General features: G+C 40.1%; 1 protein-coding gene across 2 annotated transcripts in view; it reads right to left on the reverse strand.

Annotated features, from left to right (window-relative positions):
- Positions 1–15,223, reverse strand: part of DCN (decorin) — a 189,491-nt gene that overhangs the window by 122,727 nt on the left and 51,541 nt on the right. For both annotated transcript variants that reach the window (XM_069629267.1, XM_069629268.1), the window contains exon 2: positions 9,780–10,028. In XM_069629267.1, coding sequence (XP_069485368.1) covers positions 9,780–10,002 — 223 coding nt within the window. In that variant the 5' untranslated portion in view covers positions 10,003–10,028. The remainder of the gene's footprint in view (positions 1–9,779; positions 10,029–15,223) is intronic.

The raw sequence follows: 15,223 nt of genomic DNA on the forward strand, positions 1-15,223 counted from the left end.
TATGCTATCAGCTGACAACTTGCATGAACAAAATACCTTCCATTATTTTCTGTGTTTTTTAAATATTTTATCTTGTAGTGTAGAATGTTCTGCAGTTTTGCAGCTAAAGGGCTCATGGGTGTTCTTCTGTGGTTTTTTCCTTAAACCTTTTTTGTTTGATCAAGCGGGAGCACATTGGCTAGCCAGTTGCATTAGATAATTTGAGCACCTGATTGAGAAGGCTTTGTGCAGAGTGCAGCGTGATTGGGTCTCAATTTGCTTCACTACTTGGAGCTAATTGTGTGTATTATTTAAATCTTGTGTCCTGTGATTATTTTTTGTTAGATTGAAGTATGATCAAATAGCCGTGTTCTGGAGTCTTTGCAGTTTCAACATCTGGAGCGTGGGGGATACATCACTGCAATAATTCAACTTTGAGAGGACCAGGTAATGAATTTAGTAGAGGAAGTACCTTCCTCAGTGATTTTGTTTGCCATTTCACAAATTGTACAGAAGTATTGATTGGTGGAATTACCCAGTTAAGGAGGTCAAACGAAAAGCAAGAATAACGTTTTGCGTTATAAGAAGTTTTCTCTGTTTAGAGACATTTGGGGACAGGAAGCGTTCACCCTTCCATTTTTGTGACATGTGACAAGTAAAACAAATACTCATTTTTGTAATCAACGGTATATAGATGCAGATGGATATGTTCTTCTTTTAAGGAAGGGTTGCTTTGCTTCTAAAAGGGTTTGATTATTGTTTTGTATGTAATACATACTGTTGGAAGAGACAGTGTCTCTGACTGCACCACTTCAATAGTTGTGTTTGTTATACCTCATTATGGCTTCCCTTTTATTTTTTGATTTCCGGCTGTTCATGTTTGCGCAAGTAGCCATAAGTGAGTATACGGAAGATGCCACAGCTGACTGCTTGTAGAGATCTGGATCACATTTTTTAGTATGCATTTTCCAGATGTTCCAACACAAATAAATTACCCTCTTCCTTTCGACTTCACTTTATATGATTACTGCCAGATTATTCCCATGACATGCTGGAGCGGTGAAGTTCGCTGTCAGAAGAGAGAAAATGATGACTTTACTCAATAGGGAGAGGGTGGAGAATACATTTGTTGGAAAAATAACTTTCTGACTCACTTAGATGTTGGTTTGGGGCAGTGAAATTGATCATATTTGTTTCTAAATGTAGAGGCACTTCTTTTGTTCCATAATAGTCATAAATGCTCAGTTCAAGAGGTCATTTCAGAGTTTGAGGGTAGGATTGTTTCTGCAAGCCGTAAAGCAGAGGTGCCCTCTGAATTTGTCTAACTCTAAAATGCTGATCATAGCAATTGTTTCTCTGATATACAAATAACCTTTACCTCACATAACATTTGTATGCTTGGGGACTTTACTATAATGCCTGAACCTTGCTTAGACGGATCTGGTGACAAAACCTTTTAGATCATAACCATATAGATACCCGATTTACAATGAAAGTTCCAATATTAACTTTGACTTACTCCTGATTAACACAAGCCAGGAATAAGCCAGAGATACTAGCATTAACTTCTTTCTGAATCGATATTCTTTCTGAAGGAGTACCTCAGAGTTACTCCTGGTAAATTCTTTGTGAAACACTCATCTCTATAGGTGTCTCAGACGATAATATTCTCTGGATTTATTTAATCCATGAAGATTAATGAATCATAAAGAAAGAGCATATACATATCTCTCAACACTACACTGAAAATATGTATTTATACTGTTTCGTTTCGAACCTCTTCTGTAAATAGTGATAGATGCCAATGTTGTGGGGATTATATTATATGGCTAGACATTGTTATCCTTATTTTCTGATTAACATGTTGGAAAACATGGAAAGGTCAACAATAGAAGGTTACATATATCTCTTCTAGATGATAACAAGTTCATTAGTTTGGTTTTATCAGTTCATTTGGGGTCCCACAATCCTTCCTAAGAACAATACTACTTATTTTCATGTATTAAAAGTTAGCCTTGCAATTAATGAGAAAGGGAGACACGAGTAAAACTAAACACAGTTGGGGTCTATATCAGTGATACTTTAGGATTAGGCTGATCTACTCTATTAGATCAAGGGGATAGATAAAATTAGTAACAACCTGCATCCCAAGGCAGAGCTCGCTTCAAATTGTTCTAGGCGGTAATAATGGAAATAGATGTAAAGGGCTCAGAATGTATTGACATACAATCCATGGATGTTAACAAAGTCTTGTTGGGTTGTATCAATTAAGAATGATCACAACAGGTGACAACAGTAACACTTACTATTTAGATGGTGAGGAACTTGTAAAATGATTGATATTAGAGAACAATCTAACTCCGGCTAGCAAATGCTTAGAATTTGATGGTTCCATTTTGAATTTTATTTTTTTTATATTTTTTACCAGTTTCCCTTCCCTATGCTATGTAAGGTCTAAATGACAACCTAGGTTCTAGGACAGAGGCCACAACAATGAAGACTATGATCTTTCTAATTTTTAAAATGGTGAAGAATGATGGTTAGTGCTCGATTTATGTACTTATTTCATCGATTAAAATGCAGATTTGAAATGTATGGTTATAAACTTAGCTTAGAAAGTATAATTTCACAAAATATTAATTACTAGCAGGTGCAACCGTGCTTTGCATATCATTCCTACTTCAGTCCTATTTTGAAGTTTATTCAATGTACTAAACCAATGCTTCTTTGCAGACAGTATTGCTAGTCTTTCCTGTAGGAGCTAACGTGAACAAATTGTCTTTGTTTCCAATTCTGGAGCAAGCTATATAAAGATGACCATGAGAAAAGCATGAATCCTGTAAGTTGGTTCTAGCTATTTTGAGTTGAAGCAGTGAGACTGCACAGCAACATTATTGATGTCCTAATCTACAATAGAGGCAGCAGCGACCTCAGCATAAGCGCCATATGTGTAGGGCCGAGGTGTGTGATCTTGAAGTGCCGTACGGGTACGGTTGAAGCATGTTACAGACAATGTCACTGCGGAACGCTATTGAAGAGACATGCACAATTTCCTGTCACCCGCATCATTACAAAAGCACTGTATTGTGTCATCTGCATGACTTCAAAAGTGAGTGCCGCTAATGTCAGCTAGAATGCAGATAGTGTGGAAAGTATAAGAACAATGAACTGCTGAACTTTAGGAACAATGAACCTAGAACTATGGCAGAACTATTGAGTGAAGAGCCATATGGCAGTGGTAAGCATTGGAGACCACTTTAAAATAAAAATAAATGTACATGTTATACTTTTTACATTGCCTACACTATGGAACCTCCCAACATTTCCACACATTTCATTTATATAGAGAGAGAAATAGGTGTTTTTTAAGGGTAGATTTGGATCCTGCTTGCTTAGATGCAAATGGTATGCCAATACATCAATGACCGCTATTGGTTTAGATGAAGAGGGCTCACTGATTGATATATTTGGGTGCTTTAATTGTAGAGAGGGTAAATAGGCATGGTGGCCTCTTTTTCCCTAATTATTAAACGTAGTCCTAAAACCACTGCTAAGAATACTGACTAATGATTGTCAGTTCAGCAATATGTATTTAACTGGGCAAATCTATACATCTACGTTGAATTCAGACAAGATACACACCATTTACTCATCTGGAGCAGGGCTATGCACTTTTCAGCTTGTTTGCATACCCACAATGCATTGCTGAGTGAGCCAGAACTGGGGTGAACATCAAGGAATGGCTACTGGGTGGCACTGTAGCAGCTGTGCTTACTAGTTGAAATTACCTGTTCTACTGTCAACTTTCACGTAGAAGTTGTTTTCATGTCCTTTAAACCCATGGAAACATTGATGGTGTTAGGTCTATGCTAAAAATGGATTGATTCTATTATCAACTTTGGTTATTTTGCTACTTTTTAAATGTTATAAATTTATGCAGTAACATATCTGGTCGCAAAGGTTAAGCATTAAAAAATGTAGTCAATACCTACCTCATATGCCATTCAAGGAGGAGGCATAAATAGGATTTTAAATACCTGTCAATGTTAGTGATCCCAGACCTCGCACAGATTGCTAAACATGAGATTCTATGTCATTGTTAGTTAGTTAGTTTATTATTTGATAATGCGCTCAAAACCCTGGGGTAGCCGCGCGCAGCAGTGAAAAGAATACTTAAGCTTAGTTACATACAGTTGATACATTACATAATATAGCAATATTTACAGTACGAGTCAACATAGTCAAGGAATGCAGATTTCAAGATAGTACAAATTTCAGGATATTTATATATATAGAAAACCGGTGTCAAGAGTAAAGGAACAGTTTAGCAGGTGTAGATGAGAGTATCAAAAAATACAAAACAGGCAACCTTGTGTAAATAACACCAGCCTGCCATGAATACACTAGATAGTATAAATACAAAAGTCTTGTTGAAGACTTGACATAGTCAGGGGTTTCCAAAAAATAAATTACTTAACTTCCCCACATTGCATAGTTTACATGAATGCACTACGTTTTACATAATTGAGTGCAACATCCTAATATATTGAAGACAACATAATGAATATAGACCAGAATGTTCAACTAAGAATGCAGCCAAATATCTTTCAAGAGGTTTCTAAACAAACTTCACATGTACTGTATGTTCTACAATTACATTGGTACCTAAATACCAATGTTTAAGATAATGAGATCCAGAGGGAATGTGCAAAAGACTGTGTTGTAGTGTCACTGCGCTTAGGCAATATTTTCCTAATGTAAAGGGGAAATGTGTTTATGTACACTTTTCAACCCAATGACAATATATCTCAAGGTCTTTTCTGGATTGTGGTTTATTTTTGTGTGCCCCAACTGCTGTGTCTGGGTGAGGATGGGGCACCTGGTATGCCTATTACAGAAACACGTGCATTTCTGGATGAATGAAAAATATAATATATGTTTTGGGAAAAAAAAATGTTTTGCGGTGAAGAAAAATGCACTCGAATGAACAGCTAGGAATGAATTGCTCTAGCAAATAGAAGTTTTCAGCACAGGAGGGAGCTGAATGTTAATGGGCATCAGCAGAAACAGATAACTACAGGGTGGATTTCAACTAGGAGAAAGGAAAAACGAATCCAGAGAGTCTCCAGTGGGAAGCTCAAACTGAGCCAACAAAGGCAAGTAAAACGAGAAAGCAGAAGAGTTAGACTTTGCCCTGAGAAATTCGAAACCACAGTAGTGACTGCCTTTGCGATCCACATCTGGGCCATTTTGTCTCTTTTAAGTCTCTGTGAAGGATCGCCATCTGGTAACGGCATAAAAGCCCTAGATTTTTAAAATGTTGTATTTATATGGGTAATCCATCTCAGAAAGGGTGATCTGATAACCAGACACCCTTTTCATTAAACTCCATCCCAAAAGAATAGTGTACATAGTGTAGTCATGTTGCATCAATATCCTGGTATTCAGCCCCTCTGCTCCAGTAGCATAGAGAAGCTTCAGAGGTCACGTGTGACCTATTTGACAGCTTCTGTGACAGCAAGTCACCACATTGCAGAGGCTGCATTTAAGTCTACACCTCTATTTAAAAACATAATAATTGTGATAAACTGCCCACCTGATGGCAGAATAATCTGTAAATAGAAGCCAAATCTAGGTCTTTGTATGGTGGCTGGTAGTTCACATAACGATTAAAGCCACATCTGATTTTAAGCATATCAGTGTCATCCCTGTATGCTCAGATCATGCTGTGAGATGCTATGTTAATGTCAGGTGCCAGCCAGTCTGCATTCGAATGATTGAGATGAAAGGCAGGATGCATGCCTTTGTGGATTCACTCAGAAGGAAAGGTAACTCCTCCTTTGCCATTTCTGGGATCTTTATAGCAAAGACATGCCTCACACTAGGGGGCTGCACAACAGAGAGTGTTTGAAGCTGAGGGCCGGGAAAGGATTTGGGGGCCTTAGGTCAGACAGGGAGAAAAAAGAGTTTTGAGGAAGGATTGCTCCAACTACTTGTCTGTAGGCCTTTCTCTCCATCATGTCTCCTCCACTTTCTGCAGAACAAAGCATTCTGGGTATGACATCAAGAGGCAAGGGTCACCTGTCTCAAGGATGGGGATTGGATCCCTTTAAGCAGATTTGCTTTTCTCCAATCCCCTGTGGATCAATAATGTGAACTCAAACACACATCAGGGTGGCCATTTGAGTTCACTGGCCACCAAGCATGCTTGCAGTAGCAGAGTACTACATGTTGGACACTCCTGCGCATGTTACATAAAAGGATAGAAGTTTATTGATGATGTTAAAGTCATTGTCTAACATCCTACGATTATCTGTCAAGCGGCTCAGAACCAATTATTGCTATTTATGTTGCAGAAACATTAAGCAATATTCTCGAATGGATAAAATAAACATTACAATTCACAACACATCTAATCTCAGATTGATCAAGACAAAAAATGATTGTTAAAGAAGGAGGATCTTAGCTGACATATTATAATTGCTTAATGAGCTGTTAATTTGCAATTTCATCACATTTAACGCTCATTATAAATGATCCAGAGAATCCATAAGAAACAAGCACTTTCAGAGAGATTGTCTTGATTTTCTGCATGGCAAGGAACCGGCAGGGGTATCCAGGTGGACCATGTTCTAAAGCCTGCTTAAGCTACATGCAAAAACAATGTATCACCAGCGTGCCTGCCTGTGTAATTTGTGGAGATCAGTGATGGCAGATGCCTTTACAAATATGTCTGATGGATCAGTCATCAAAGTCTGTCTGAAATATGCCTCTCAATGGAATAAGACTACAGATCCATGGAGAGGGACTTCTCTTTGGAAGGAAAATTGAGAACCTGAATGAGGGTGAAATTACACTTACGGATTATTTATCAACTTTCTTTTCAATGAATTATATTAATTCCTCACACATAGTTGGAAACACTGTGGTGCTGGGTTCCCACTGGGTTGTCTAGTGCAAGGAATCCATTACAGAATGCAGCCATGGGGTAAGAACCCACACACATTCTTTTTTTACCTATATTACCACCTTCCCCTCAATTTAAATGAGGCCCTTAGGGTGATTAAAGCAATGAATGTCAGGTGAATATATTTTTACTATTAACCTAAGGTATCTTGGACGTATGAAAGATAAATAGCTTAATATCAATGTAGGTGTTGGTAGGTGTTGAAACGTAGAACTTCTGGAATCAAGAATGAAGACAAGAAAAGTTACTGTCACTCTACATTGTATTTGTGGACTCTGTACATGTAAGGGCTTACTTAAATGCAAAACTGTGTTTCTAAAAGAAGCACCAATCAGGATGGTCTTCTCCCAAATGTCTCTCACGTCAGGTGTGCGTAGTTAGGTTTTTGTGCCTTTGCAGGAAAGGTTAACGGGCATGCATACAGTTCACAGAACATTACCTTACCAAACCTTCTCTTGAATTGTAGGCTTAAGGGTGACCAGAATTATTTTCTAAAGTCTAAGCTTTCTAGAATCCCATATTCCATGACTTATAGCACAAAGTTCCTTGAACATATGGGTCTGTGGTCAAGGGAGTTGGAGAGGTATCACCCAGAACCTTCTCTAGGGTGTCTATTTCACTCTCTGATGTTGTGCTCCTGAACTCATTAACACTTTGTTTTCCAGCTTCTTTACCATCTCCAGCTTGTGGTACTCCTCCTTCTGGCTATTCTGTACCACTCTCTTCCCCTGATGTTACTGCTTCATTGTCACTCCTATCCCCTGATATTTACACCTACACCTGATCCCTGGGTTTTACCACCTCCTCTTCTATGTCTCCTACTACCTCCTTTCCATATCTGAGTCCCTCCCTCCCCCTCCTGTGCCTGTTCCTATGATGAAACCACCAATATTCCACCGTATACTCTTGCCACTTCCTCTAGTATTGTCTCATTCTCTGCTGTTACAACTTCCTCCTCAAGCTTCTTATTTTCAGCCACCTAATTCTGCCAACTCTTACCTTCTGATGTTACATCTTCTACCTTCAATATATTAACACCTATTGCCTCTTCCTGTCCACTCTCAGCCTCTGATGTACCACCTTCTCCTTCACCTTCTTCACTCCCAATTACTCTGTCTGTCCTCTCTCGCTTTCTGTTCTTACTCCTTCTCCTTAACTGCCATCAGCTCCTTCTGTCCATTCTCAATCCCTAGCATTACTACCTCCAACTCCTCTTCACTAGTGCTACCAATCCAGTCTCTTCCATCTCTCCATCCTCTACCTCTAACACTGCTGTCCAGGCCCCCTCCTTCCCCAAACACAAGTCTCTTGCTCCTGCAACTCACACCTCAAGACTTGGCCACCTGGATTTTGCAGGGCTTTCCCTCTGCCTCGTGTGATGGATATCTAATTAAGGTCTGTACTTGTGTTTTCTGCTCGACATAGAGTTATGATTGGTTATGGTCTCTCTGAGTGCACCTGGGTGTTGTTTGCTCGTAGGGAGTTGGACTAATTATAAAACCGGCCTGTTCACCATCTTCAAAACAATAATCACACTGTGAACCTCCCTTAGGTTGCCTCTGCTCTCCTTAGAGCGCCTGCTCTCTCAACATGTACATTCAATACTAGAAACACTCTGAGAATGCCTTTTACACTCTGTGGTTTAGTGAATAATCTGAGTGCTCAAAGCAACTACAGCATTCTTTTCTGAAAGAAAATACTCCTGCAACTTTGTTTTACCTCAGTAGGAAAGCCCCAGGTTTGCAATATTGTCTCAAATATCTCTTTTAAGTTTGGAAATTACTTACCCTGGTGTTCTGGAAGTCTGAGCAGTGTTATATTACATGATGCCAGTGTCGGGTGAATGGAAAGGTTTTCCGTTAAAGGAAAAGGAAAGGCAGGCTTTTCAGTACTGCAGCTGGAGGCATGTTTAGAAAGTGCTGAAAACAGCCTCAATTGGGGAGGGGTAGGGCTTGCAGGATTACCCTGTCCTAGTTGACTGATGGTTTGGGGAGGGTTGAAGTCTGCCAGGACTGGCCTGCGGTGAGGCACTCTGACTGACCCCTGCCATGTGTCAGGCACCAAGGTAGGGTGACAAGGGGATAGTCTCCATACCACCTCTGGGCACAACATCCATTGACTCATGGTGGTACCCAGCCCACTGGCTCATCACCTTGCGTGTTCCCAGAACCAGGGAAGGGACCTTGTCAACGTGTGAATGTCTTTGGTTCAGACGTCCTACATATCATAGGACAGATATATCAAAATCTGTGAAGCTAAGACACCAAAGCTACTAGAGCTGATTTCAGCATTACGGGTGGCAGATGCCATAGTGCTATGGTGTACATCTTATGATTTGATCAAAGAATAATTTCATATTATTGGTCAATTGAGTCTACCATTAAGTCACTCTTCCCTCACATAGAAATGTGTTTTATCTGTTTGACAATGAATCCAGATGTTTCATGTTTGCCTTTTCAGATGGCCTATGATCTATTCAGACCATATATTCACTGTGACCCTGGTTAAACTACCTGGAATGGAAAACACTGTGTCTCATGTGGTAAAGTCGCCTTACATTGAGAAATCGAAAAAGTCAGTCAAACAGTGGATGACTGTTTCAGTGAAGCTCTGTCTATGTACCAAACATTGCATGTTTTTGCAACTCTACTGTTGTTCAAGATAATGTGAAGCTTGGCCCAGCCTTCCACTCATGACTTCATAACATTTATATCGATATTTGTATGCACGCATTGTAGAAAAACACACAAATATTTTGTTCTGAATAAATTGGCATAGTGGGGACAATAACTACTAATAGGAAAGCAAGTTAATTATCCACAGCATAGCTTACCTAAATCGGAGCACTGCACGACACGGAGATGGCATTGACATCGAAATGGGCACATTGGCCCAGCTGGTACAAAAGGTGGGAATGTAACTGTTGGATCCCCACCTTCATCTATGTCGGGAGTTGACCCTTCATCTTCGAGCATAAAGTCAAAAAGACCTCGTTGGTGGAATGGTTTTGCCCAGCACACTGCCAAGAGCACAATGAAAATAATGGCGGTCCTCATGTTTCAGATCATCTATTTGAAAAAGGCTACAAAAAAGAAAGGGTATGATTAAAGAACAAAAATATATTACTGTACCTTCTAATTGCAGCTATTATCATTTACTATTATCACATATATATTTATCAGATGCAAAAGGCTCCAATTATTTTTTTTTTTATAAATGTTTATGTGTTGTACTTAAAAAAAGACAATTAAGTAAGTTAACCATTTACATTTAGACAAACTTCACATCCACATCAATCTTCAAAACAACAGACAATTTGTAAAAAAAAAGGCTCCAAATGCTTCTGTAGTACATTGGCAAAGTTCAAATATTGATGGCTGCTCCTTATTTCATTTCATAACCTCAAATTAGTTATGAGTGAACGTTTCCCCAGTACTCTCAACCCAGACCTTCTACTCACCCCTCTCCCTCTGTGGCTCAGAGTGTGCTCATGGGTTACTTCGAACTGCCTGACACGTCTAACAAACGTCACTTCTAACTTGATTCCACCATGCCAGACTACCCTGTGATGTCTCTCCTTAATCCTCCGACCCACATCCCTGGCAACTCCCTTGACCTGTACTTTCTCACTTCCCCTCTTAGTCACTCTGCCCTTTACATCGAACTATCTCATTTCAAAAACTGCATTTCTCCATCTTGGCCCCCTGACTACCCTTGCAATCGCCTTCAAATCACAAAATGCAAATTCAAGCTTGACTCTTTTGCAACCTGCCTTGATCATGTAAGTCCTCTCTTTAAACTCTTGCTCCATCCTATGCCATCCCCATTAAGAAGGCAATATGACTTGGAGTACTGAGTTAGCATTCTCTTTCAAAATGTCCAGCCTGTTTGATACTTCATTGCATCTCAACTCTCCCCGGTCCTAAACATGTATCACACCATGAGTAGGCATATGATGCTTAGGAAACCCTGTGCCTTCATCGCCATCACCAGTCGGGACCTGTTCTCCCTCTCTGCTGTTATGAAGGCCCTTTCTTCATTCTTTTTTGGATTCTGCTATATCTATAAACAACACCATCCTCTCCTCCTTTCTCAGATCACATCAACCTAAAACTATCGTCTAATCTTCAAGCAATACTAGCTCCCGCCTCTAATCCATTTTATCATCCCTCCATGTTGATGACCTCTAATTTTCATTTAAGTTCATCAAGATCACTCATTGCCCTCCACTACATCCTTAATCCCCCTTCTGCCTACCTGCCACTACTCCCTCCTCATACTCCCACTACCGCATAGCAATGTGCATCTATGTTTAAAGCCACCAACCCATATTGTGTTCATATTAATTCTGTTTCCCTTCGTGCAATCAAGGATCTATCACCTCATATCTGTTTGTTTCTATCCCCATCCCCATCAAACCTTGCATGCCTCGAGGAACCTTCCAGCTTGCTTTAATATTGCAAACAGCCTACACATCTTGAAAAAAACACAATCACAATAAAGTATTTCTATTGGGTAGTGATGTCATTTTCTTATTATAGGTGAATAGTGAGGTCACACCTAGACTCTTATGAGAACATTATGTACAGGTTTTCATAATGACATTGTATGCGTCCATAATGTATGTAAATAATGAAGAATTCATTACAATTAGACTAAACTTGTTCCACACACACATGCAAATGTTCTTTAATAAAACTGTCCACCAAGGTCTTAACTCCCCAAGACTACCATCAATCAGAAATAGATTACTTGTAAATCAGTGACTTACAATAGTAATCATGTTATTAATTATGGCTGGCTAATTGGATGTGTAGGCCTATTCATATTTGGACCAGTGTCCATGAAGGAACATTTAAATCTCTGCAGTGCTTGCATTTTTCGCAGAACCACACACGTGGATGGCTTTTCCTATGGCTCAACTCCATCACGTTATCCTGGTGCAAATACCTTAACTCATCCATTTAACAAAGGAATAGCGGGAATTCTAACCAAATCACAACCATCTTTTTCTTAGCAAAAGCAATATGCAGATGTTTTTCCATTGATTTCGGTGACAATGTTCATTCATAAAAACATGTTTTGGTGGTACCAAACAGTATCAAGGACAAAATATGCCACCACACAAACTGTGCTGCATAAGAGAGTATGCTGATGAATCCTTGTGGTGACAATTGGCCTGTCGACATTATTTGACAAGGTATAAATTAGAACACTACTGAACAATACAAAGACCCAATTCATTGTTGGAGGCACAATCATTCTCTGTTTTTTTTTCCATCACTGCAATATTGTAGAACGTCCATCAAAGTCCACACCCATACTGCTCTTATGTGGGGTACCACAGGGATCTGACTGAATATCAAAATCCACCAACAGTAAGATGGCTTAGAATTTTATATAAATGCAAAAAAAGGAAATGAATGATGCCCATCAGTTAAATGACCGGGATAATGAAGGACTGGGTCTCATAAACTAACCAAAAACTCTGTTTTACTGCTTTGATGAACCACAATGGGCACAGTCCTAATCCTAATGCAAAATTGGCTCACCACTTTCAGAGCAAAAGAGATCACATATGTAATTGGTATGAATTGCTATTGCTCTTGGGTTTGTGCTTGATTGCAAATTACACCCTATTTTCCAAGGTAAATAAATACACCCCAAGTATCTACGCTATGTGGCAGAGGGCCAAAGTGGGATATGGAAACGTATGGCATCCCAGAAAGCAAATTTCAAAGTTACAAACATGCAGCATCATGACTAACAACATGCTTGTCCCGGTAAAAGCCTAGCACAACTGCCCCTATTATCTTGCACTGGGCATCTACGAAGACCAGGTCCATCTTCAATTTAGCCTGATCAACTTGCAAAGCAATCCACCACTAAATTATCAAATACCAGGTCAAATAGAATCGCCATGCATGTGATATTCACCACCTATGCCATAATAGTCTGATGTGAATGGCAGTCCCAACATTGAGAAATTCAAAGCGCCCTGAATTAATCTTTCGTTAGATGTGTCTGCTATATAAGAAACTCTCTAACATCTAACCTGGAACTATACCCAATAGGTTGTTCAACTCAGTGGAGAACTAAGCCCATTTATCTTCAGGAAATGCATCACCAATAAAGTTTGACTGCCCTCATACAACCCACAGCTATGTCTGAAACGTAAAAATAAAACTAAATACTCACTACTCAGCCATGGCCAATACATTCACATACTGACCATTCATATTCATATTCCAGATGAAACATTACAAAATCAGTGTTATTACAACCTAATCTTGGTCAAAAAATATTTGCATTATTATAAGTAACACAAACATGGTCAGCTCTACTGAGAACAAACATGGTCAAATAACCTGTCCTGTGGAAATGTGCCCACTTGCGAGGGTCTACAACTGTACCTTTCACAGAGAAGAAATATTCATTTGCAAATCAGTCTGGACCTACTGACTTGTGCAGTTCAGCATCAAAATGCTAGCAATTCTCCTCTGAACAACAGCAGCCCCAGACACGTGTTTTAGTCTTGTTTGGCCTCATCAGTGACGTGAAGCTAGCTGTGCCTCTCTAAGCACAGTGAGAAAGGGATCCAAGTGTGGCGTACCCTGGGTGACTTAGGGTGAAACCCAAAGTTCCAACGCATAAACAAAAAAGGTCTGGAAGCCCCTCTACCGCGAACGAACACAACAAATAACCTGTTCCATGGAAACATGCCCACCCCACGTAACCCAGGGTAATCCAGACGTGGACCTCTTGGTCCCTGTGCCCTAGAGAGGTTCAGCTTCATCTCACTGAGGAAGAACAACAAGGCAGAAACATGTTGTGGTTGCAGATGGTACTCTAGTTCAGAGGAGAATTGCCTAGCATTTCACTGCTGGACTGCCCGTGCGGGTGGGACCAGACTGAAATGAAAATGGATATTCCTCCTGTGTGAAGGGTGCAGTGGGCTAAAACAAAGTTGTAGACCCTCCTGAGTGGAATAAATTCAACAGAACAGATTTTTTGAACCATGTTAATTTCTCATTAGAGGGGCTCCCACACCCTAAAGTTTTATAGCCAAAACACCATATTTTACTACCAATTAATACTGAGATGTGATTTGTTTTTTTATTATTCCCTCCTTCTTTATGCTGCTGGCATTTTGTTGAAAGGTGAATAGTGTTTGAGTGCATTCATTGCAGTCAGTTGCCTCTGATGTCAATTTATTGGAACTATTCCCAGATATCTTTATCGCGATAGAATTGTAATCTGTGTTGGGCTACCTTTCTTTTTTAAAGTGTGTGCCTGCTTCCTGCTTTGTTTTAAGCAGTTCAATGATTACTATTGCTTGAAATGTTTTGAACTGTATTACTGTCCTTTAGTCATGGAATGGTGGTTATTGGGCGTCTCTTAACATACGTGACAAATCATCCCTGTTAGATCCAAAACTACAACAACACAACCAGAATCCTGTTGTTCGTCTCCACCATAAACCATTTAGAGATAGAGGAGACTCTGTAAGAACAGTAAATTCTGGAAACTTAAGGAACATTCTTCCCTGGCCTCTTCCCTCAGGGCACAGGTTCTACGGAGCACTAGCTATGTCAGTTGTGAAGCAGTGCACATTACCCTACAGATCCTGCAACCCTGTATGCCCCAACCATAGGAGCAGTGAGAACTGAAGAGCAAATGCAAGTTGCAGAGTGTGATGCGTTGCTTAGCCATGCCCGACAGGTGTAAATATTTTGTCACCAAATTTAAAGTAAAATAAATTCCTTGTTGATTTTTTGCACCGACTATTTTATTGCTGTTGGTCACATGATTAACGTAAATAGCCTTTAAACATCAGTACAGTAAGATACATTTGTAGAACATGATATGATATGAAATGTCATTTATAACGCGCCTGTACACAATTGTTCTAGGCGCGACAAGGCAAGGGAGGGAAGACCGAGGGAGGACAAGACAAACGATCTTACTAGGCCTTGTGCCATTCAGATCATGCACGTGTGAATGCAACGTGCAGAGAGAGACAGAGGGAAAGTGCCAGGGAGAGGGAGGGGGAAGTGCAATCAGGGCAATAGCCAGTGCAGTACAGCTTTCAGGGGGTTATAGTGGTTACAGGTACAGCCCCTAAGTGCACTGTATGCCTTGAGGCTGTGCAGGAGAGACTGATCATGGAGGAGCTTGGCACCCAATGAGACTCTGGGGGTACCAGGCAGCAGACAGGTAGGTCAACAGGGGAGGCAGAGGGATAAAGCAGAGGAGAAATGGCAGGTCTTGAGCTGC

The sequence above is a fragment of the Ambystoma mexicanum genome, chromosome 12, assembly GCF_040938575.1.
Source record: "Ambystoma mexicanum isolate Mex_15411 chromosome 12, UKY_AmexF1_1, whole genome shotgun sequence".
NCBI classification, from domain to species: Eukaryota; Metazoa; Chordata; class Amphibia; order Caudata; family Ambystomatidae; genus Ambystoma; species Ambystoma mexicanum.